Genomic DNA, 25,218 nt, shown 5'->3' with positions numbered 1-25,218 from the left:
TCCAATGCTTGAGTCCATGTCAGAGCTGTGCTCTAGAAAAATTGGCCACATATCTGCTCCTTCCATTGAAAATGTCGATGAAAGACGACAGTCTTTCGTTGATATTTGTCAAGTAAATGCCTCCCTTCTCTTTCTCGCTCACCTCTCATGCAGTTCCTCTCCCATCTCATTCGTCCCAATGTAAACATGCTAGAGGTTTGCGTAAGTCAATTTAAATGTACCGTTTTTCACTGCTCCAAGTTGGGTGCCTCGATGCCAGCGCTGCCGTACGGCGGAGAAGCGCGTGAATCGAGGCACCATACTACAACGTTTATAGAACCACGTTGCGCTACTCCACGAGCGTTCCAAGCGGAACATGGAACCTATCTGGTGGAACCTTTCATAAAATGCCGCCAGAAGCTATAGTGGCACGGGTGACACCAAGTGATGGAGTGAATTTTTTTTTTCTGCAGTGTATGTAGTACTGTATTTTCCGGTCTATAAGTCGCACCTTTGTATAAGTTGCACCCCCTCAAAATGACAGTTTTTCCAAGAAAAAACGTATATAAGTCGCACCGTTAAATAAGACGCACCGGTATATAAGATGCACTTGTTAATTAGGTAAACTCATAGTGAATCAGATCGTTAGAAAGTGCGGCGAAAGTAAATGGTTGTGGTGGCTGCCGCCTATTAACGCATCCCCCTGTAAGCAGGGCTAGACACGGGCATATACTAACATCCAAAGTCTGGACATAACTAACTTCTGAAAAATGGTTTATGGATACACACAGATGGCATGTACTTATGGACAGCATTTAGGCAAAACCATCGAAGTCTTTTTTCCTCAGACTCGCTAACAAATAATTCAGTATCTTCAGTGGGAGTTCCACCAGTGCATCACTGTCGTCGTCCGACACTCTGATGTCTTCTTCGCCAACATCGTTACCACTTGCGGACCGGTTTACTCCGGCCTTTATCAACCCGGCTACAACTGTTTTTGTAGAAATGGAGTCCCAAGAGTTGGAGACCCATTTGGCCACCTCTCCAAACGTCGCACGTCTCTTGCGTGCTGTCGTAAATCAGCGCAATAAAGGTGTCATGGCGGACGGAAGTGACGCGACAGAAAGTGGCATGAAAATCGAAACTTATCTCCAAGCTGTCATTTTAAAAATTAGCAGCACGTTTTCCTCCTTCAGAGTAACTGTCTGTAATAATTCATGAGCTGCATTTTGTTTTTGCAACCCAGTTTGATGTTACTTTGAATTTATTCTGAACTGTAGTCACTGCGCATGGCCTAAAGTGGCGCGTGGTTGTCGCAGGCCATTATCATTCTTTTTGACTAATAAAAGCTGAAAGTTTTTTGATGCAATGTCCCGAAGCGACATATGTTCTATGAGAAATGCGGTACCGGTGGACTTGGGATTGATTTACACCATAGATCTGTGTCTCAACATGCGCTGGCCACGCGCGGCCGCCGCGAACCAGATTTATTCCATACATAAGTCGCACTGTTGGATAATACGCACCAACGAAAATTTCAGAAAAAAACCGCGACTTATACACCGGAAAATATGGTACTTCATTTGCTATCGTAAAAATCAAGCATCCATGAATTTTTTATAAAGAAACAGTGCAAATATCACTTATGCAGTGATTTTCTGCCTCATTTTTGCGTAATGTCTTGTTCTTGTTTAACAATGTTGACAAGTATGAAAATTTACACCGGACTTAGACAGTTAGGTTTGGTTGTGGGTATACAAGAGTATTGCGCAGCATCGGTTTCACTTTGGCTGGGTGGCTGAATCGAGTCACAGACAGACAGACAGACAGGCAGACAGGCCAAAATTTCTGCGTTTAAAGCCATGAAGAGAAAATACAACTTGGTTTAATTTTAAAGAACTAGGATTCAGTGTCTCACACAGCTCCATTAAGCCACAAAAGATATTTTTTTTATCGAAAGAAAAAGCAAGAAGTACTATTTAAAACATTCAAATTTTGTGCCACAGTGACGTGTTATGAGCAAGAATGACGTCATACAGGCCAACAATAAAACACAATTTTCAGTGCGTTAACTGCCGTTAGCATTCAAGTGATGCGGTCAAATGGAACTAGAGGCTCCATTACAGACGTCCAGTCGTGTGTCGTCGCGACAGGTCAGTTAGGCGGCCGCCAATCGCACCAACAACGTTCCGTGATGTCATAGAAAAGTTGCGTGAAATTGGCTAGGGGGTCGCGACTGCTTCACGCGTTTTCTTTAATGTCTCCGTTATTTGTTCGAAGATTGCGATGATATTGTGTTTCTAATAAACCCAATTTGTATTTTGTCTTCATAGCTCCTTTAAGTAGCCCAAAAAAGACTATCGTCTTAAAAAAGCCATCTGCATTTCTCGCTTCTCTGGAGACTAATAAACGCAGATGTGAGCACAGGTGGCAAGTCCTTCCTTTTGTTGCCACCTGTTCACTCCGTTGCTGCTTTTTATCGCTCTTTCCTTAGAGGCTTCTCGTTGGCGAGACATTGCCTCGTCGTTTGATCTTACTTCATCCCTTTCAGCTTCATGTCGTGTGTGCTTTCGGAAGATGCTACGCGTGATCTCTTTCGGTTTTCGTTCCCTTCGTCACCCACCGTGTATGATTACAAATCACAACTTTGGAAGTGACGAGCTGCTTTGTCTGATTGGATGAGTTTCAGGAAAACGCTGAAGGTTTTCCAAGCATTTTGTTGTGCGAGTTTCTGCGCTGTGACGAAACTAACGGTCAGTGCGGGGGCCCTTACTGTCTCGTCATTTGCTCTCGTGAATTTGTAAACCAAACTTGTTATGCGATCTTGTCAGATTAGCATCTCTCTTGCCTTGTAACGAAGCACTGTTTTACAGGTCCATGAAGACAAAGTAAAACTGTGTTTTATTTAAAAGAACTGGACTTTGGTAGCTCTTTCAGCTCCATTCCAGATACGAAAGGCATTTTTCCTTATAGTAATGGAAAGATGCACGAAGTATTGAAGAACTTTCAACTGTCGTGCCGTGGTATCGTAATACGGCAGGAATGATCAGTTATACCAGTAAAAACATTTTTATCAATATATTAACTGTATGTTAACATCGAAGTGATACAATCAAATGGATCTAGAGGCCCCACTACAGTTACCCAGTAACGTTTCTTGGCTGACACCAATTGCACAAAGATTCTGTGACGTGATACAGAAATCGCCAGAAATTTCCTGTAAAGTCACCACTGTTTAATGCGTTTTCCTTGATACTCCGACTACTTGTTTGAAGGTTGCGATGAAATTGGTACTGTTGTTGTTATGTCAACAAAACAGCCTCTCTAATGAAGCAAACTTGTATTTTGTCTGCATGGCCCCGTCAATGTGACCGAAACGCCGTACTATGCAGCTCATTACGGCTCCGTTCATGTGCGTTTGGTATCTCCCTTTCACTATCGACAGAGGGCCCTGGTGCTCATAGAGGCCCTACTGAGAAGAGGCCACATCAACCTGTCCAGCCAGGGGGCCCTACTGTTGACGCAGCTTCAACAACTTCAGGGCCAATCAGTCGATCCTGTCCAGGTGAAAGCCAAGAAAGTGAGTTCCCCTCCCCCTCTATGATTCAGAACTTTTAGTTCATGTTGTCGCATAGCCAAGGGAAATGCAGGCTTCTTTCAGGGAGCAAGGTTTATTGAGCGAACTTGCGCTCTGCAACAAAGAAGAAGAAGTAAACGGAAGCGCTAAAGAAGCACTCAACAAAGGGTTGGCAAATTGAATGCCTCAGCATTAGACCTGCGAGCATTTATCCCTCAGCACTATTCTATCTGGAATCAGTGAATTGCATTGAGAACAATGCAAATCAAAGAAAAGCACTCTGGTCTAGTGATGACAGGGCGATACCCGCTCCCTATCAAACAAAAATGCCAGGCACAGTACACAACAGAAAAAGTGAAACATGCTCAGCTCAAAAAAGGTATGGAAGCTGGGAGCGGCCAGGCGCTGGCAATGAAGCACACACAATTACGGTAACACACATAGGCGGCAGTGCTGTCGAGTTCAGAAACTTTGAGCACCGTGAGACGTTTAGCGCACTTGTTTGTGTAGAGTATTAACCCGCCGCGTTGGCTCAGTGGCTAAGGCGTTGCGCTGCTGAACACAAGGACGCGGGTTCGACTCCCGGCCAAAGCGGCCGCTTTTCTGATGGAGGTGGAAATCAAAAACGCCCGTGTGCACGAGATTTCGGTGCACGTTAAACATCCCCAGGTGGTCAAAATTAATCCAGAGCCCTCCACTACGGCGCACCTCGTCGCCTGCGTTGCGTCGGTGCATTAAACCCTACAATCAATCAATGTGTAGAGCATTTCCTCTGAATGATCCCACACACTAACCTGTGACTGAATTATGTGTTCCTGAAAATAACACTCCAATTTTTAAAAGTCAGTTCGTTGAGTGAAAATCAGAAATCAAGTAGGGGGGGGGGGGGGGGGGATGGTTACAGGAATTCAAATTGTTCTCTCAGTCCAGAAGGGCCAAGCGCCGATGTTGTTTCAAATTGAAAGTTTTTTTTTTTTGAAATTGAGCAACACCCAATGTGTTGGCCTGGTTAGGCAACTCTGTAACAAGGAATGTGGTTGGCTAACTGTGTTTCTGTGTAATACCCATGCTACACGAGAGCGTTTCGAAAGCCTTTGAGTTGAATGTCACTTAACTCAAGTGACGCCTTTCAGCGGCTACAGGACGTTTTTCAAAGGCATTTGGTTTAAATGCCTTTGAGTCGAAGGAGCTCCACCAACGGCCTTTGAGGTTCTCAAACGCCTTGGAAACGCGAACGGTTGTGCTCTCTGGAGCAGTTTCTACGTGTTATAATTACAAAAACAATTATTTACGAGTAAAAATTGGAGACTAAAGTGCACAACTTCATAATTTCTCACTTGTTTTTGTTTCCTATCACTCACTCTGCGATTGCAAGGTAACGTGGTACTAAGCACCAGTGCTGCGAAAAAAAAAAGAAAGCTGGCTGTCAGCGCATGTTTTCTGCATGCTTGTAGATTGTTATCAATTTGATCGCTAATAACTGTGTTTTCTTGCGCATTTTAACTGTAAAATTAAATTTTTCGTCAATAACAAAACAGGGCAGCAGTGGCGCCACCAAAACACGGCGGGTGAATGCGGAAACTTTCAACTGCCTTTAAGAATTGTCGTGTAGATCGGCGGATCCTCTCAGTTTGAATTGCATTTGAAATTTCGAGGGTCATTTGACAGAAATGTCCTTCGAAACACTCGTGCGGCACAGGTATAAGGCTGGGCCACTGTACACCCAACATTGCCTTTGAAGAAGTGTGGGGGATTTAGTTCCCAATTTATTTCCTGAACACCGGCTCCCAGGATAAGTTCTTTTCTTTTTTGAATGATTGAAACTAAAGGCGAGGTGGGGGAATACCGTATTTACACGATTGTAAGTCGACTCGAATGTAGGTCGACCCCCAAAAATTGCATCTCAAAAAAAAAAAAAAAATGCGAGCACCGCCTAGAAAATTGTATCACAAAGCATGACTTCCGCAATTTGCTGCCGGCAGCAGATTGCGGAGGCCACGCATAAAGAGAAGCTCTTCCGTCAACCCACACCGCGGCTCTACCATCAATGATCGATGCTCCCGCAAGAGCCATGCGCTCACGGTATGCGCGGTAGATGTTAAGAAAGAAAAGCTTTTGTATAAGCACCCGGAATAACAATTCGCTGTCAGTTGAACGGGAAGAACACATTCGTTGCGAGATGACAACCATCAAAGCAACCGGCAGCGGCCACTGCCGCGCGATACCAAAACATTGAAAACAAACAACATGGCGGCTGACGGAAGCGGCCGTGCGCGATTTACTTTTGAGCGACTAACCTCTCACCAACGCATTCGGAAGTGTACTGAACAATGTGATATGATATGGGCTACGTTAGTGCCGCACATTGAATCAAGGGATTTGCTAATACTTATTTTGTTTATTAGAGTTGAATAAAACACTTCTTGACGCGTTTTTGCACGCGATTCGTGCGCGTCGGCGTTGCGCGGGCGACTTTTTCACGCCCGCGGCTACGATTCCGCGCGTGCGGCACATTCTACTGCTTTTAAATTCTACCAGTTCTACGTCGGTAAAACGCGCCGAGTGCGGCAGCGGGAGGAGCCTGACGGCGCGCACTCTTCATGGTGGAAGTTTGATAGCGCTCGGGAGATGTTTAGGCTTATCACGGTGACGGATATTTGATTGGCGCTTTCCCTAGCGGTGCGGATAATGCTTTATAGTGTCGTTTTCGACCACATAATCAGCTCCTTTCCTGCACAAACGTCTTCATTTGTGCCTTCAGTGATATCTTAGAGAGTGGTTAGAAGCGGTCACTGGAGCTACACGCACCTCTTCGCGAATGGTGCCGCCATGTTGCCGCCGCCGATCGCGTAGCGCGCAGCATGCGGGTGGTATTCGCGGCAGTGTCAGTGCGGCGCATTTTCACGAGCAGAAGACGCCCCATGCGGTTCATAGTTTAGACCATAATTATGGGAACGAGGGTGCAAAGCTGTCCCCACCTCGTAGCACCCCCGATTTCTCGTTTCTCTTGCCGTTACTAGCGGTACACGGTTAGACTTCGATTCTTAGTCAACCCCCCAACATTGGATTGTCAAATTTGAAAAAAGGGGTCGACCTACAATCGTGTAAATACGGTAAGTTTGAATCAGCTGATGAAGTCTTTATTTTCCCCACAAAACACATTTGTAGCATTGCTCTGTGGTCCTGTTTTTTGTTTTCGCACATGGCATGTTCGTAACGAAAATTGTAGAGCCCTTCACTACTAGGAGGATGCAAGACCAGCAGAGCTGTACTACTATGTTGAGTTAGGCATAGTGACTAACTATGTATACTGATTGACGAAGACATACACATAACTTCCCTAGAACTAATTTGAAATTAATTCTCATATAAGTGGTCGCTGACTGCTTTTTTGCCTGGTGAACCCCAAACTCTGCAATGTTGGAAAATAAACTTGAAACTTGAAGCAATATGTCGACTCACTAATCCTTGCTAGGCATGCTGGCGGCTCGTACGACCTCACTGCAAGCACTGCCATCCAGTAATAATTCTTCATTCCTCATTCATCCCACAGTAATGACAGGAAACTTCTTTTCGGCTTATAAATTTTGCAGTTATCTCCCCACTGCAGGTAATGCATAGCCAGAATTACCACCCACTCGTTTTATGCAAGGTTTACGCGAGGCTAGGCTTTCTCTCACGTCTAAGGTGTCGCGGGGAAAAGCCAACTCGAGCAAGCTAGTCGAGCGCTTAGGTTTGAAGTTGGCATGTGGGGCAGTAGCGCCAATTTTTATTGCTGTGTTACTTGTAAATATTGACTACAGTCAAAACTCAAATTTAACAAAACCCGACGTAATGAAAGTCCCGATTTAACGAAGATGTCCCCATTCCCCTTGAGACGTCCATAGAGCCCAATGCTTTGGCTAACTCGAAATGACAAAACCAATAATATTAAGTGCAGAGCACTTTAGGGGCTCGCCTTGTCGTCGTGGCTCGCTCGCTGGACCCAAGTAGAGCCACACAGCGGTCTGTCATAGCGGCTGTCATTGCGGCATAACCCAGAGGCTTTGAAAGCCAAGCGGTTTATATAGTCATAAGCGTTCGAAACTCGTGAACCGCTGGAGCTTGTTATACATCTCCCCATTGTTTAGTGAAAAAAGAACTGTAGGTACATTTCAGGCAAAATATACATATTTATATCCGTGTTCGTTTAGTTGCGAACGCTCGTCGGGTTGGTAAGCGAAAAAAAGGTGGCAGTGCAAGAAAAAAACGGCGTGTCCCAAACTGCGCAATAAGGTGCCGGCGGCACCGGCACATGCGGGAGGAAAAGCAAGCACAAAAAGAACAGAACTCCCGCTGGCGCAGTTTCAGGCAGGGGGCGCGCGAGCACTGCGAAGGCGGGAAAATTTGAAATTGCATTGGGTGGTGGCAGTGAGTGGATAACAGCGCCACAGTCCATTATGGCGAATCACTTCCTCTGCACTTCCGACAGCTTTCACCTTGAGTGGAACGGCTTTAATTTTATTGCTGTGTTACTTGTAAATATTGAATACAGTCAAAACTTGATTGAACAAAATCTGATTTAACGATAGTCCCGATTTAATGAAGATAACCCTATCCCCCTTCAGACGCCCATAGATCCCAATGTTTTGACTAACTTGAAATGATGAAACCAATATCATGATCTGTCCCGGTTTAGCAAACCTTTTTTCAAAAAAGTGCAGCTCTAAAAGTGTTAATTTCTGGTCTATTTTGTCGAGAACGCCTCAAAACTGCTTCACGGCACGCCAAATATAACATCGCAAAGCACCTTTGTCCCGCTTTTACGAAAGTTTACGGCACAAAACGGGAGTTGTAATTTTGAGTTGAATCCACCAGATGGCGCCAGCAGTGAAAAAAAAAAAAAAAACGTTTCATTCACACATCGTAGATGGCATTGGCGCCGTTCCAATTCGGTCTTTTGGCGGTTGGATTTTTCAAGCTATGTTTTGTGCCATTCGTTCGCCATCATTCTATGGGTACTTCCCATGTGAATGTTTACCAGAGTGCACGAGGTTCTGGAAGACGCACTGGACGGACTACAAAATTACAAGAAATCTGTGCAACCATTGCTTACTACAAAGCACAAGCAAGTGAACATCACCGGCTTCTTTGGTGGGAAATAAATTTTCAGTTCCCTAGGGGTCATTCTTATTCAGGTAACAGTGTTTGTGGTCTCGTTTTATACGCGCGGGCCACAATTTTATTTTCGGAGCATTTACTCTTCGCCAATACCGCACCACATAAGCTTGCTGGATGCCGCTGCAGTGTATAATCAAATGCACCGAATTAAGTGACCAAGAAATGCCTAACTCGGTTTACCAAAGTTAACGATTTAACGAAGTAATTTGCAACTCCCCTCAACTTCGTTAAATTGAGTTTTGACTGTATTCAAAAGCTTTGAATTCAAATGGTAAAACGTGCTGTAAACCGAATCGAATAGCGGACATTAATTGCGAAGTATTCGAAATTTCGAATACTCACACAGATGTAAAATATTGTCACTGGAGAAGAATTGTAATTGTTTAGCCATACTACAACGGGTGCTGCTGGGATAACCTACAAGGTGATAGTTTTCTTGTCAAGAGGAGATGATAATTCTTGATGTACTTACCAAAATCTTTCATTGCTGGCTTTGCCGCATGGTCGGTTAGCCAATGGGAAAACTTGAGTAGGAAGTGTTTGGCATGCATGTGTAATAAAACCATCACTGCTAATACCACGTGCAGTTGTTTAATGAAGCCATCTAGCTGGGTTTATGCATGGGAACAGTGCATCAACTTAATGCAGCAGAAAAAAAGAAGACACCAAGAATGAGATGTGTGTAATCAGAATTGGCTCCAGTCACGAAACAAACTAGTCAACCAGTGTTCGGAGCATTTCAAAGACAATACTTTTCTTTGGGTACGTAAACCTGTCTGTTCTGCCATCAACTCAGCCACCTGTCCAAAAGATGAAAGAATTCTTGAATGAGACATAGTATATATTAGGTAAAGCTCTGCAAAATTCTGATGAACCTGGAAGCGGATGTCACACTTGTCAACATTGTTCAACAAAAAGAGAATATTAGGCACCTGTGAGGGGGTTACTGGCACCGTTCTTTTGTTTGAAAATAGAAATGAAAAATATGCGTTGACAACAAAGCTCTGACCCAGAAATACAAGAGGGGCTCATGGCCGAGCCTAGACCTCGTGGCAGCATTTTAAGGAGTCCAACAGTAATAAAAGGTCCCAGTAGATGGCGCCAGCAGTAAAACGCAAAATTGATTTGACTTGAGTGTCTAGCGTGATTATCATGGAAGGAGTGAGAAGTCAGTGCAGGAAAAGCATGAGAGGTGGGCGAGATGGAAAAGAGAGGCATTTATGTGGTTGGGGCAGCAGACATGTGCAGCAAAAAGAGCAGATATGTGGCCAATTTTTTACACAGTTTTTACCTTGAAGGTTGCGTTTTGTACCGCTGGCGTGCAAAATGAAAAAGAGATAGATGGAGAAGTGGTCGTCATTTTAGGGCTTATGTTTGTGTCAACCGAGCCCCCCGTTAGTGCAGTGAAGGAGAGAAGGGATGTACTAATACCCCTGCTACAGTAGTGTCCGAATGTCATTTGAACCAAATATCATTTGTATCAAATGCCAAGTTGTGCTACTCCTCTGGGTTTGGAAATGCCATTCCGCTCAAATGACATTCGAGCCAAATGAGCACCCAGAGGGAAATTTGGGGCTCTCGAATGCCCTTGCTAGCACTCTCGCACGCAGCGTTCCAAGTTAGCATAAACAAATACTACAACACCGGCGTACTTGAAACAAACAAAATATTCCTAATTGTGGGACTTTATTTGCTTCTCGGTCACTCAAATCATGGTATCAAGATGCAATAGTTCCATACTCTACCCACCAGTCTGAGCAGGTGACAAACCAGTGTGGCCAGACACCACAAAACAGCACAGGAAACCTTGATTGCGATTCAGAAATACGCAAAAACCGTATCAGAGCTTACATTATTTATAATTTGATATCATTTTAATTCCTCGGACCGCTGCTAAATTTGGTTGCTGCATTATCGTGTAAAAACAGAACTCGACACCAGCAGCGCCGCACAGCACGGCGAGCGATTTTTAAAGCTCAATCCATCGAAATCGTAGTGGAGCACGCCGGATTCTAATTGGAATTCGAAGCCGCGCATTCGAGTCTAATGACATTTGGATGCAAGTGTAGCAGGGGTATTACAGTCAAATCTGTATATAAAGAATCATGCGGGACCGCACAAAATCCTTCGTTATTTTGAAATATCGTTCTAATGAAAAACTTGCGGTTTTTTAAGCCAGTGCTTGTACTTAATGGGAAAATGACGTGCCGTGGCAGTATCTGCGGGTGCAGACAAGCAAACCCTCAAATCAATACGTTGCATTCACTTCAAAGCAGCTTTATTTGAAGAAATCAGTTATTTTCTCCTGGCGAGTGCAGTAATTCGCAAGAAGTTCGTAGCAAGACCACTCACAACAAATACCTGCCGACACACGTGAATAGCGTGAAAAACAACCGAACCACCTACCGGACACCGATTGACACCCAAAGCAACGAGAGAGAAAAGGGTCAAAGGCGGCTAGGCTGCCTAGACTACTGCACATTAAATTACAGCTTCGTGGCGGCGCAAGCAATCGGCACTGAACACGGTGATGATGATAGCTACTCCGCTTGGGGGAACAAAGACGGAAACGGCGGTTTCTGTTTCACGCAAGACTTGCGGCGCTGTTACTTTATCCGAGTTCGTGATACGGATGTACCTCGACTTTAAAGGAGAAAATAAATTACGTGTGTTATTCTGAAATATGCGCTATAGTGAAATTTGTAGTTCTGAAATATTCTTACGTTGCTAATATAGGCAATCTGGCAGGGATTTCGAAAATGTTCGTAAATGTGAAAAATTCGTTAATGTGGTGTTCGTAGTAACGAGATTTCAGTGTACACCTTCAAGCGCGCTGTACAGTTCATCCTTATACATGCTCGCTTCTGTTCATATTTATATGACCAGTTTCTGTATATTCAAATTAGTGGTTGTTCTGGGTCAAGCTGGGCTTTCAGTACGCGTTTAACGCCTCGTCAATTCCCGCGTATGATTACTTCTCTTTATACTTAATTTCATAGTTTATTTTCTAGAGCATATAGTTTGGCAAATTCTCCGAGATGAGGTGCATTGAAAAAGGGCATGTCTGTAGTGCGGGTGATGAACTCATAGTGTTGTTTTTTACTGTCTTTTATTTTGCGCAGGTTTTCCTCATCGTACAGAAGCTCGCCGAAAAGCCAGAGACGTGATTTTGTAATAAATTGCAGCCGTTTTACACTTCCTGGGTTGCCTCCTCAGAGCAAGCGTGATGCATTGCAACATCGCAATTTTTCTTAATTTAAAAAATGAGAATTTCACTGCAAATTGGTAAAGGGGGCCATGAAAGCGAAATACAACTTTGCTTTATACGAAGTCTTCGTACAGTTAACAATGATATCAATGTTATTGCCAACTTTAAAGGAGCCGTGAAGACAAAATACCAGTCGGTTTATTAGATTTATTAGAAAGACTGCTTAGTCCCGATAACAATGATACCAATATCATCGCAATCTTCGAACAAATAACGGAGATATTAAAGAAAATGTGTGAAGCAGTCGCGACCCCCTAGCCAATTTCCCGCAACTTTTCCATGACGTCGCGGAACCTTGTTTGTGCGATTGGCGGCCGCCTAACTGACCTGTCGCGACGACACATGACTGGACATCTGTAATGGGGCCTCTAGTTCCATTTCACCGCATCACTTGAACGCTAACTTGCAGTTAACGCACTGAAAATTATGTTTTATTGTCGGTCCGTATGACGTCATTCTTGCTCATAACACGTCACTGGGGCGCAAAATTTGAAAGTTTTTAAATACTTCTTGCTTTTTTTTCGTTACAAAAACATCTTTTGTGGCTCTAATGGAACTGAGTGAGATACTGAATCCTAGTTCTTTCAAATTAAACCACCTTGTATTTTCTCTTAATGGCTCCTCTTGATGGCTCCTCTTAAAACAACTTCTTTTAATTTTCAAGTAAAGTTTGTGAAACTTGTCAGTCTTGCTGCTTTTGTTTCACTGATTTCAAATATGCCATTATTTTTTCAGTTGGTCAATTAGTTCCAGGGATAATTAGAGATAATTAGCCATTTTTGGTCAAAGAATAGACCAAGCAGTGTTGGTCATAAAAATGTAGTCTTTACATTTTCCAATACTATGAACCCTGGTGAATGCAATAATCAAAGGAGTTTTTTGATGCATCCCTTGGAATTAATTTTACAGCTCATTAAACTTTGGTGTTTGAAATAAGCACTCAAAATGGTTCCTTGCCGCTGGTTCCACAGTTTTATCACCGCTGTTTTGTCTATTGTTTGACCAAAATATTTTGTAAACCAGTTGACCAACTGAAAAAATGTTGGCATATTTGAAATCAGTGGGTAGCAAGACTGACAAGTTTCACAAAGTTTACTTGAAAATTAAAAGAGGTTGTTTTAAGACCAGTATCCCCCCCTTAAACAAATAACGGAGATATATATACAAAAAAAACGTGAAGCACCAAGCAGCAGGCCGGCTGGCCGGTATGGTTCTTATGCTTGATGGCTCTTCGTCGCACAATTCACCAGCAGGTACTGCATCGTTGGCTACAGAGAGTGTTTAAACATTACAGCGCACCTTATGGGGCTACCAATCATCTTTCAGGTGGGTTTAGGCATGTACTATTTGTTTGTTTAAAATGAATCTGGCCGAGGTAAAATTTTATTACGGTTAGCCTTTAATTGATTAGGCAGAGTGCCAGAAAAACTCACAAATTTATCCCCTCCGTGAAGGTGTATGACGCACAGTGGTCCTGTGTCACACGTTACGTAGAGATGACCAAAAACTGCATTTAGGTGAAAAATGCAAGCAACTTTAATTTCTTTTGAGTGCCGCTCTAGACGCTCGCTCGCGCGTCCAGAGCGGAGGTACGGCAATAATGGTGGCGTCACGTGTCACCTCCTGTCATGGCGGCCACTCGGCGTCCCATAGAGATAATATACTGTAGGTTACCCGCCGCGGTGGCTCAGTGGCTAAGGCGTTGCGCTGCTGAGCACGAGGTCGCGGGTTCGATTCCCGGCCGCGGCGGCCGCTTTTCTGATGGAGGCGAAAAGCAAAAACGCCCGTGTGTACGAGATTTCGGCGCACGATAAAGATCCCCAGGTGGTCAAAATTAATCCGGAGCCCTCCACTACGGCGCGCCTCATCGCCTGCGTTGCGTTGGCGCGTTAAACCCCACAATCAATCAATATACTGTAGGTTTCCGTTTCGTCGAAATGGAAATGACAGGAATAAACGACGCCGTAAATGAATGTTTACGCTGCGCTCAGCCGTCTAATGTGTTTCTATGATTAGTGGGCTGGTAGGCACGCATTGCAGCGAAAAAAACGTAACACGGAAATTTCGTGTCAGTACTCCTTTAAGGAAGACCAGTGACGTTAGCCGAGTGTTCGCGCTGGCTTGATACGCTAGACAATAAAAGAAAGAAAAAAAAGGTATAACTTAAAAGATGTCATTCGATGTGCCCAAAATTTTCAGTCACATGCAAAAAAAAAATTCACCATCTTCCCGTAGGGGAACCCTGAGTAGTATGCGAAGCATCCATGGGGTCGACTCAAGTTCCCATTAGTTTTCAATTCGATCGCGGCGTTGCGGGAGGAAAGGAGCGGAGCGCGCGCGCGCGTCATTTATACCGCGGAACTACAGTGGCGCCCCCAGCGGAGTGCAGCGGCTACCGTCGCGTCTCTAGCCCTAAGCTGCTTCGCATTATCGCGCGCGGAGCCGCAGGTGTTGCCATTCGTTGCGCAATCCCGGAGAGGAGAGGAGGAATGCCTCGCATACTACTCACGGTTCCCCCACGGGAAGATGACGACGGTGGTTTAACGCGAAGCTATCTCGTGATGGAGAGCAGAAGAGCGGAGGCGCCTCACTTGCTCTCTGCATGTTTTCTTTACTCGTGGCGCAGTATCACGATTTTGGCTGCTTTCAACTACAGTGTGGGGTTCGCAAGACCATCCTGCAGCGACAGAGACCAAGATCACGGAAATCCACCCGAGAACCACTCCAGCACCGAGAATTGAAAACCGACGGCAGTGGCTCGGCAGCTAACCCTAACCAGCAGTTCGGAGCCTCGCCCGGCCGCCGCACGGCTGAAGGGCCAGCGCCAGCTGCATAACTCTCCGACGCCACTTCGGTGATATGCCCGGCGCTAGCAGACCCAGACCTCCGACCACCACAGGAATGGAAGTAGTAGAAGTTGAAAGTGAGGATATTTCACCGGAAGATTTTCAAAACGACGCAGGCTGGCTGTCATGCCACAAGCAACGCAGGCAGAGCACGCGTACTCTGCGCTAAGCTCAACGGCCAGGAGGTCGGGCACAGGGTGTTTCGGAGCAGCAACAAGAACGCCAGTAGCGGCAACTCACCACGCTCGCGTCTTCCGGCGCGCTACAGGCAACCGCGGTTACCGAAAGAGGACATCAAAATAGTTCTCCGACCGCGTGACGGGCTTGACGTTCGCAAGCACAGAAAGAGGACATCAAAATAGTTCTCCGACCGCGTGACGGGCTTGACGTTCGCAAGCACAGCGACGCGCAGATACGCGACGCCATAAACAGCGCTACGGCACTACAGCCCAGTGATGTAGAAATGGACATTGTAAGGACGAACCCGACTCAGAACATCGTAATTATCAGCACACCCAAGATTGGGAATGCCGAAAAATACAACACGCTGAGGGAGATACGCATATCCGACAAGACCTATGAAATTAGGGCCTAGGCCACTGCTCCTGAAGACACTACCAAGGGCGTCATCCATAATATCCCTGATTACGACTCCGATGAAGACATCAACAAAAGTCTGAAATATAGCAAGGACCCTACCATACGAACAGCACGCAGAATGGGCAAGACCAACTCTGCTATCACTATCTTCGAGGGAAGCCAAGTTCCGCACTTCGTGTACTACAGAGGAGCAGAATATCGGTGCTTTCTGCACAAAAAGAAACAAGAAATCTGCAATGCCTGCGGGGGTGTATATAGGACACCGGAAAGATGTATGCCCGCAGCCGGAGAACAAAACCTGAAAGACCTGCGGCGCATCCAACCCGGACAGTGCACATGGATGCATACCTCAATGTGCAATATGTGGCAAGGACCACGTAACCGGTGACAAACGTTGCCGCCAAAGGTACAAGACCCCCTACCTGTTCATTCAGAGAAAACTGGAAAAAATCAAGCAACAACGCCTACACTACCAACATGCAGGATCAGAAGCCTCGGGCAGTGACAGTCGAGAGGAAACGCAGCGAACGAGAACTACGGCCCACCTTTCACGGAAAGATCTACTTGACAAAGCGCACAACCAGGAGAGAGGCCGATCAAAGTCCTTCCCAAGGCTACCACGACAGACACAGGGGGCACAGAACAGCAGAAGGAGATCCCGCTCAGCATCCAGGAATGTCTCCGGCTCAACGCGGGGGCGCTCAAAATCCCAGGCCAGGGCGGTTAGCAGAGATCATCACCTGAAAGAAGACCAGCGCAACGACAATAAGGTTAGCTGGGCAGCAGCGGTTTTCCAAGACCAACACCAAACACACAGCGCACCACATCCAAATGCACAGCTTGAGCAGGAACTACAAAAAAAAGTACAAAGGATCCATGAACTCTTAGAGACAACGGTTCGCGAAAACGTTGCACTTAAACAAGAAATAGCCGCACTGAAGGCAGAGATTAATACAGGCCAGGTAGCGGTAAATCAAGTACCCACAATTGAAAATGAGCCAATAGAAGTGGACGGGGCAGAAATCAATTCTGATGCAGATTCTCCTCCGCCCAAGCGGAAAGCGTCAGAAATCCTCAACAGACCAAGAATAAAGAAGAAATCAGAAGGCAACTAAGCGTTAACCTCGATAAATGCTTTGACTCCATCACCGAGAAGATAGAACCGAAAATTTCCGAAGAAGCGAAGACAGGCAGTACAGGTCCCATGTCCAAATCTCGAAACCAGTATGCAATCTGGAAGTGGAACTGCAGAGGGTACCAACGGAAAAGACATAACCTACAGATATACATTAACCATTTGGAAACAGCAAAAAAACCTGACGTCATTGCACTACAAGAAACGGGTGTAATTGCAAAGCTCTCGGGGTATATTACATACGTCCAGCCAGAAATTACCGGCAAACCTCCGATAGCAACGTTAGTTAGACGAAATATTCCAGTCATCCAGCACAACACCGAAATTATTGAGACGGCAGATCACACCCTTCTAGAAATGATCGGACGTCAGAACCAAAAAAATTAAATACAGTATATTCGTATTAAATGTATACAGCAATCCAAGACAGCAGCACAAGTTCACCAAGCTCGTCAAAGCCACCCTCAACATCTCTAAGAATAACCCCCTACTAATTATTGGCGACTGCAATGCCCCGCACGCCACTTGGGGTTACGATAAGGAAACTCGTAAAGGTATAAATCTTTGGGAAAACATTCATCAATTAGACCTCACACTCGTCACCGACTTTACCTACCCTACCCGAATTGGAACTAGCGTGTCCAGAGATACTACGCCGGACCTATCGCTGACCAAAAACGTCAAAAACACTCAATGGCTCAACCTACAAGAAGGCTTAGGCAGTGATCATTGCATAGTCGCAACTAAAATAACAACCACCTCAAGTGACGTAAAATCAAGAATGACTAGGATCACCGAGTGGGACAAGTTTCGACATATTCGCAACAATGGAAGGGAGACCTTCAATGAAATCACAGACATCGATAGCTGGGTGCGCCAAATAATTGACGACGTCAACACCGCCATAGAGGAGATTCCCAGGGGAGAGGAAGAACCAAAAGATGTGGATGCGAAACTCGCTCACATGTGGCTGGCAAATTTAAGAAACAGTTGCAACAGAGGCTCCAAGCGCACGAACACCTCCGCAATCTGCGGAGGAGAATAGCCAAGCTTAATATGCAGATACAAGATTACACCCGACGATTGGCCAATCAGTCTTGGAACTCACTGTGCGAAGCAATGGATCGACACATTGATAATAAGAAAACGTGGCACCTCCTTCGTTATCTTGACGATCCAGAGAATAATAGAACAACCCAAAAGTACAATCTTGCAAAACTCATACATACACACCCCGGAACAGAGCAACAACTTATCCAGGAACTATGTCATAAATACCTAAAGGCAGAACTACCCACCCCCCAGGCACCGTATGCCGGGATGGATAACCAGGCGTTGGACGCCCCTATAACGCTAGCAGAGGTTAATTACGCAATACAAACCCTACGAGTTAACTCTCCACCTGGACCGAATGAAATAAATAAAATGCGACAAATAAAATCGTCCGAAATTTAGACGACACCTCAGTGGAGGTGCTGACAAAATACTTCAACAAATGCTGGGAAAGTGGCAACATACCAAGGCAGTGGAAGGTAGCCGCAATAAAACTGATCCCAAAACCAGGAAAGAAACTAAATCTGAAAAATCTGAGACCGATATCCCTCACTTCATGCCTAGGAAAGCTTCTGGAACACGTCGTACTCTAAAGACTCAATCGATACATGGAAGAAAAAGATCTGTACCCCTTCACCATGGTGGGTTTCAGAGAAAAGCTCTCCACTCAAGACACCATGCTTAGATTGAAGAAGCAGATTCTCGAGGGACATGGCGGTTCCCCTCTGGACACCAGAGTCATACTTGGGTTAGATCTAGCCAAAGCATTTGATTCCGTGAGGCACGAAGCTATTCTCCAGAGTCTCCAAAAGATAGGGGTAGGAACGTGAACCTATCACTATATCCGCAACTTTCTAAGTGACAGGACAGCCACACTCAGCCTTGGTTGCATCCAAAGCGAAAATATCAACCTCGGCAGCAGAGGAACGCCGCAAGGCTCAGTGTTATCTTCCTACCTTTTTAATATGGCTCTACTGGATCTGCCCAAGAAACTAGAGGGGATAAAGGACCTGAAATTCAGTTTTTATGCTGATGATATCACGCTCTGGACAAATAAAGGCAGTGACGGAGAAATACAAGAACGACTACAACTCGCCGTAGATACGATAAACGCATTCATCTCTCCTAAGGGTCTGACCTGCTCCACGGAGAAGTCAGCACTACTTATCCTCCGCCCTGCACACCGTACGCGACGGTCAATGCCCACTGATGATCCCCAGATTGAGCTGCATCACGCGAGAAGAACCATACCTACTGTAAACTCAATTCGAATCCTGGGTTTAAATATCCACGCCACAGGAAGTAACACGGCAATCATAAAGGCATTGAACAAGTAAACTACACAGACCATCCGCCTTATCTCTCGCATAACCAACCGAAAAGGGGGGATGAAAGAAGAAAGTATCATAAAACTCGTCCAGGCTTTCATCATCAGCCGGATAATCTACGTCACCGCTTACCTTAATCTCAAGAAGGGGGGAAAAGAAAAAAATCAACAATATGATTAAAAGGGCATATAAACGAGCTATTGGACTGCCAATGTCAACCCCAAACGACAGGTTTGATGCCTTGGGCCTTCACAACCCAATCGACGAGCTCATAGAGGCGCAGCAAATCTCACAATTTGAAAGGCTCTCCAAAACTCCTACGGGGCGACAAATTCTAAGAGAACTTTGCATTCCCTATGGATCGACACAAGCCGAAGAAGTTGACATACCCGCCACGCTACGAGAGCTTATACGCACAACTCCACTACCCTTAAACATGGATCCGACATATAATAAGGTCAGGAGAACGGCAGGAGCACAAGCTCTCACAAAACAATACGGCAACAACCCAGAAACAGTATTTGTAGACGCAGCGGACTATCCCGACAACAACGCCATGGCTGTGGTGGTAGTGGACCACAAAGGACAAACTCTCTCCTCGGCGACAGTTCTCACAAAAAATACTACATCTTCAGAACAAGCAGCCATACGTAGCTACAGCAAAGGGCGGATATCCCAAGTCGCCGCAAGAATGTTTCAACAGCTGCGAGCACCAAAATACCGGTCAACGAAACTTACCTGGACTCCTGCACACGAAGGGTTACAGGGCAACGAACAGGCCCACACAGCTGCTTGCGAGATCGTCCCCCGAGCAGCCCGCAGTGGCAACAGAGCACTCAGAGAAATTCGACAGCGTCAACTCGTACAAAGACAACAAATTACTACAGACACAGCAGGTGCGAATTTCCAGCCGCCCACCGCACACTCAACGCTGCGCAGGCCAAAGCATGGAGGCAACTTCAAACCAATACCTACCCGAACCCGCTGGCCTATAGTCACTTCCATCCAGAGATCCTCTCGGATAAGTGCAAACACTGCGGCCACCGCGCAGACCTCACGCACATTATGTGACAATGCCAAAGAAAACCACGGAGCAAGACCCCTCTACCCCCCATAGATATCAAACACCTAGAGCACTGGGAAACAAACCCTGCTGCGCCGCTCTGATCCTCTAACCTACGCCTTGTCCAGATGGCCGAAGAAGCCGCCAGGGACCAAGATCTTCTGGCTGACTAACGCGGCAAAGAGAGTCCAAGCTCTCTACTTCTGGGAAAATAAAGTTCTTTCTCTCTCTCCCTCTCTCGTGATGAATTCTTTGGTTGGCCAATCCCTAGGGGCATCTTGCCGCAATCATCATCAGCGGTGCCTGGTCAGGCATGCGTTGTGGGGGTGTGGACGGCGCACAACGGCGCCCACACAACAGCGGAGGGAACAGGCTCGACCATAAGCTGCTTCGCATCTAAAAGTTTTTCAGAAAACTGTCCAGTTGTCTGTTCCGAAGAAACTCCAATAGCCTGACTGGGACCCGACCAAAGATTCAAAACAGCCATCAACTCAAATCCGCACCCAGCGGCCTGCACAAAGATACTACGAGTTTCTGTCTGTGCGCGATGAATTTTGGGCACACGCATACAACATGATGAATGTCTTGTCGTGAGTCACATGTGGAGCATTTGCAATATTACAGAGTTACCATAAAGCTGTCACAGTCCATTGCAAAGTCCGCTAAATTAGTATTTTACCCTACACGGGTAAACTCCTTTCCTCATTTGCGCAAAAGAAACCCTTGGCCATGAAGTGATATCGTTCTTGCAGTGGTCAAAAGCGTATATTAATTTCGGACAGGGTAATAATTACAACTACGACATTTTTTGGATGAAGTATAAACGATTTTGAATCTCATTTGAACGATCAGTACTATACAATGAAATTTTACACTGCCGTAATTTTTCTAATGACAAGGCGTAAATTACATTTGGGTATTTCCCCTGGTCCTCACACAACACAAATTCATGCAATGTAATCCAGTATTTAGGGCTCGAAAACTAAGAAATTTTTGGCGGAATCTCATGTGACGCAATTTACATTCCACGACTGAAATTTTAGCCGGCCGCAGCATTTTCTTACAGAGGCCGACAGCACTGTGCTTGAAAATGTGAAGTGCGTAGGTTAAAAGCAATCGAAAATGGCTTAGGGGCGAGGGACTTTCATTAACCCTTTCGGCCCTGGTGTCCTATATTTAGGAGATTAACCAAAAGTCTGCTAGCAATTTGAGAACAAAACGAAAACAGATAGTTTTCTGGGAAATAGTTCTTTAAGGATGCCCCTACCGAATGATATAACGATTGTTCGTTTTTTGCTATAGCTGAACACATGAAAGAGGAAAGCATTGCAGTGAAGACCAAATTGACGTCAGGGTGACTCCAAGGACAGAAGTCATAGTTAGATTACATGGCTGTCAATCGAAAAATATTTGCACTACCAGCTTCAATTTTTGTATGGGAGTTAAGTTCTTTCCAAAATTTAGGAAAACAAGCAAAAATATTTTTTCTACTCGACTTTAAAATTTTAATTGCCTAATGACCTAATTAGTTGTCATGCCCGTAGATTCGTAATTACATGCATCACAAGCTCAATTTTTTGTTTGTAAACTAATAGGATACAAATATTAAAGAAAACACATAGAAAAAATATTTTCAGTAGAAAGAAAAAAATCAGGGCTGAAAGGGTTAAATGCACGGGCGGTGTCAGAAGGTCACGCCTCACCGCCCAGCCCCAACGCAAAACAAGGCCCGTTGCATCCAAGCCAGGCATTCTTCCCGCGCTTGCAGCGGTGGGTCTCGCACGCCAGCACTCGCCATATCGTCATCAACATCACCAGCTGCGCCGGCGCGTTCGCGTGCGTTCGGCCAGTACCGTTTGGAGTTCGCCTCGTTGCCCCTGGAAAAGTACATAGACAGTTATTTGGTGAGTAACTCGCGTCTATTTGTTGCTCGCACTTCGCGCGACAGCGTGCACGCGTTGAACAGTTGCGTGCCATTCCTTGCTGCAGGGGGAACCAGCGTCGCCGGGCTCAGGCTTAGAGACACCGAGACTGCGCGTTCTCGCACATCACTACTTGTACGCCTCGAAGGCCCGTTCGTAGCTGAAGCAACGCTGCCTGTGTCATTCGCCGCTTTCTTCCGAGCAGCGCCAATATGCTGAAGCTGTTCGCCCTCAAGCGAGAGCAGCACAAGAGCCGCCAGGCGGCCAACAACGCGATGGCGGCGTCGCGCGTCTCTAGCGCCCGGCTGCGAATCGCCAAGGACATCGGGGACCTGAACCTCAGCGACGGCTGCGAGATCCAGTTCCCGGACCCGGACGACCTGCTGGCGTTCAAGGTGGTCATCTGTCCGGACGAGGGCTTCTACAAGGGCGGACGCTTCGAGTTCAGCTTCCGCGTGGGCCCGGACTACCCGCACGAGCCTCCCCGGGTGAGATGCGACACGGCCGTGTACCACCCCAACATCGACCTCGAGGGCAACGTGTGCCTCAATATCCTACGCCACGAGTGGAGCCCCGTGCTCAGCGTGGGCTCGCTCGTGTGCGGCCTGCTGCACCTCTTCCTCGAGCCGAACCCGGAGGACCCGCTCAACAGGGAGGCGGCCGACATGCTGGCCGCGGACAGCCAGCTCTTCGCAAGCACCGTCAATATGGCCATGCTCGGGGGAACGATCGCCGGCAAGAAGTTCCAGAGGTGCCTGCTCGAGGGCGACGAGCGGCGTCTCTTTCGGTGAAGAACAAAATAAAGTAGACCTTTTCTGGCCAGATGAATTCGCTTTCGGGCGCCAGCGGGGAGGCTGGGAGACGCCAGTTGAGCGCTTTCTTTGCTGTGCTCGTGCCCATCCTAGCCGAAAACCATTTCAAGTCCAATAAGACCCGTCCAATACACCATTGGGTCGATAGAAATCAACTGCACTTCCAAATGGTTCAGTGGTGTTTTGGATGAGTTCATTTGGACTTCCAATGGTTTTTTCGGTTGGGATTGGATTGGATTGGAAAAACGTTCATTTGACCTGCAGTAAAGCGGGCGCGCTTTAGACGCGGCCTACGTCATCGTCTTGGCGTGCCTGCAAGTGTCTCGACTCGCCTTTTCAGTCTCGCCGAGTCCTTGCCTGGCTGACGCCTCGAGGACCCGCTGGATGGCCTTGAGCTGTGTTTATTGGTCTGCGGTCCGCGCCGCCCATTCGAGCGACGGCGGGAACATTCGTCTTCATGATTCATCTGGAGGCTTCTTGCAATCTATTGCGTTTCATACTAGAATGACATCTGTCCATTGCCGTTAGCGACGTTCCTCGCCTACGAGGCTTAGCTAGCCATGTGGCTTCTTTTTTGTCTCGAAGACAAACTCAACAAAAACGTAACATTTTTTTCTTGTTCATCGTGCAAGAATCTTTTACATAATCACTGAAAAATTAAATTAATCTTTTTGGAGGTTCAATTTTATAACAAAAACTTGATGAACCTTCCACAGTAATATTGCTGCTTTTTTGCAGCCAGAGCCAACTTTTCAGCATGTTCATGAACCATACCAAGGACAAGTGGAACGTGCTAGCGCCACTAGAACGTGCCTGCCCGGTACGTGACGGAACGGTCGCTGAAGCGCGGTTCCCCTAGGCAGTGGCGCCAGATTTCTCTCTAGTATATACTAGTATGAAACTCTATGTTGCAATCCCACAGTATCTGTTCCATGGTGGCTCTTTCATCGCGGCGCACCTTGCATTTGTCGTCTGGGTACGTGTCCGGGCACATATTGTGTAGCAGTGCTGGGTTCGGTAGCGTTCTGGTTGGTAGTTGTCTGAACAGGACAGCCTGTCTCCTGTTCAGGCTCTTGTGTGGTTGTGGTAGTTCTCTTCTTGCCAGTCTGTACATTCATTTTGGTGATTTCATCGTATCCTGTCATTGTTTTTGTTGATGTACCACAGCACCGGGCATTGCTCTCGGGCGCGGTCCGTTAACTCTCGCGTCCGAGCGAGCATTTGCGGTTTCGTTGTGGTTTGTTTTGCTCCGATACTTTTCCGGTGTGTGCCGGTATCCACTTGATTCTGACGTTTCGTTTTTTAGATGCGAAGCAGCTTATGGTCGCGCCTGTTCCCTCCGCCGTTGTGCGGCGTCCACACCCCCACTGCGCATGCGCATCCTCCTCCCCCTCCTCTCCTCTTCTTGTCTCCTCTCCTCTCCGGCATTCCTCCTCTCCTCTCTGGGATTGCGCAACGAATGGCAACACTTGCGGCTCCGCGCGATAATGTGAAGCAGCTTAGGGTTAGAGGCGCGACGGTAGCCGCTGCATACTCCGCTGGGGGCGCCACCGTTGCTTCGCATACTATTCAGGGTTCCCCTACGGGAAGATAGTGTTTTTTTTTTCGTCTTTAGGATGTTGACGGCCTTAGGGCTGATCCTTGCTTTGGCATAGTTCTTGACTGCTTGTCTTGAATCACTGATGATTGTCATCCAGTCTTGATCAACAAGGGCCAAGGCAATGACTATTTCTTCGGCTTCTTCAGCCATGTTACAGTTCACGCTGGCTGCTGTTCTTGTCTTCCCTTCATTGTCCGTCGCTGCTATTGCATAGCTGTCTCTGTTGGCGTACTTCGCCGCGTGCACGTATCTGACATGTTTATCCGTTGCGTTCGTGTCCACCCTGGCTTTCACTCTAGCTTGCCCTCTGCACGCGTAATGTTCTGAATGCATGTTGCGGGGTGGAGGGTCCACCCTGATGCATCTTCTGGCTTCGTCCGGTATTGAGAATTTGGGGCCTTGCTGACTGTGATACGTGATGTTTAGATTGCCCAGTATTTTTTCTTCCGGCCTTTGTTGTAGTGAGTCTCTCCAGTTGGGCTGCACGCTGCGCTTCCGTTATTTCGTCTAACGTGTTGTGCATGCCCAGCCGGAGTAGTCTCTTCGTGCTCGTGTTTTCCGGTGGTCCTAGGGCCGTCTCATACGCTTTTCTGATGAGCACACTGAGCTTGTTATTTTCGCTTTGGTTCCATCTTTGGTACGCCGCCACGTACGTGGTACGGCATATCACAAAGGAGTGGACTAGCCTTGTGAGATTGTCTTCTCTCACGCCGCCTCTCCTGTTCGTGATCCTTTTGAGCATTCTTAGTGCGCTAGCTGCCTTGCCTGTTATTCGTGTGATGGTGCCGCCGTTGTTTTTCTGTGCTTCGATAAGCATACCTAGGAATCGGATCTTGTTGACTGTTGGGATTTCGTTGCCGTCGCCGGTTCTGATC

The 25,218-nt window shown here is 46.5% G+C and overlaps 1 protein-coding gene and 1 pseudogene across 2 annotated transcripts in view; both read left to right on the top strand.

The window, feature by feature from the left end:
• The window catches only part of LOC144138709 (AP-4 complex accessory subunit Tepsin-like), a 60,079-nt gene extending 48,168 nt beyond the window's left edge, over nucleotides 1-11,911 (top strand). Inside the window, exons 11-12 of the mRNA XM_077671116.1 lie at nucleotides 3,425-3,559; nucleotides 11,839-11,911. Of these exons, the coding sequence (XP_077527242.1) occupies nucleotides 3,425-3,559; nucleotides 11,839-11,883 (180 nt within the window). The 3' untranslated portion in view covers nucleotides 11,884-11,911. The remainder of the gene's footprint in view (nucleotides 1-3,424; nucleotides 3,560-11,838) is intronic.
• A 9,898-nt stretch (nucleotides 11,912-21,809) lies between these two features.
• On the top strand, nucleotides 21,810-22,769 carry LOC144139411 (NEDD8-conjugating enzyme Ubc12 pseudogene; annotated as a pseudogene). Its single transcript, XR_013316195.1, has 2 exons — nucleotides 21,810-21,913; nucleotides 21,999-22,769. The product of XR_013316195.1 is annotated as an NEDD8-conjugating enzyme Ubc12 pseudogene (transcript).
• The last annotated feature ends 2,449 nt before the right edge of the window (nucleotides 22,770-25,218 follow it).

The sequence above is a fragment of the Haemaphysalis longicornis genome, unplaced genomic scaffold (assembly GCF_048455015.1).
Source record: "Haemaphysalis longicornis isolate Haplotype H1 unplaced genomic scaffold, Haemaphysalis longicornis Haplotype H1 scaffold_5, whole genome shotgun sequence".
Lineage (NCBI taxonomy): Eukaryota > Metazoa > Arthropoda > Arachnida > Ixodida > Ixodidae > Haemaphysalis > Haemaphysalis longicornis.
The sequence above is the reverse complement of the archived record's forward strand: the minus strand, read 5'-3'. Positions and strand labels throughout refer to the sequence as shown.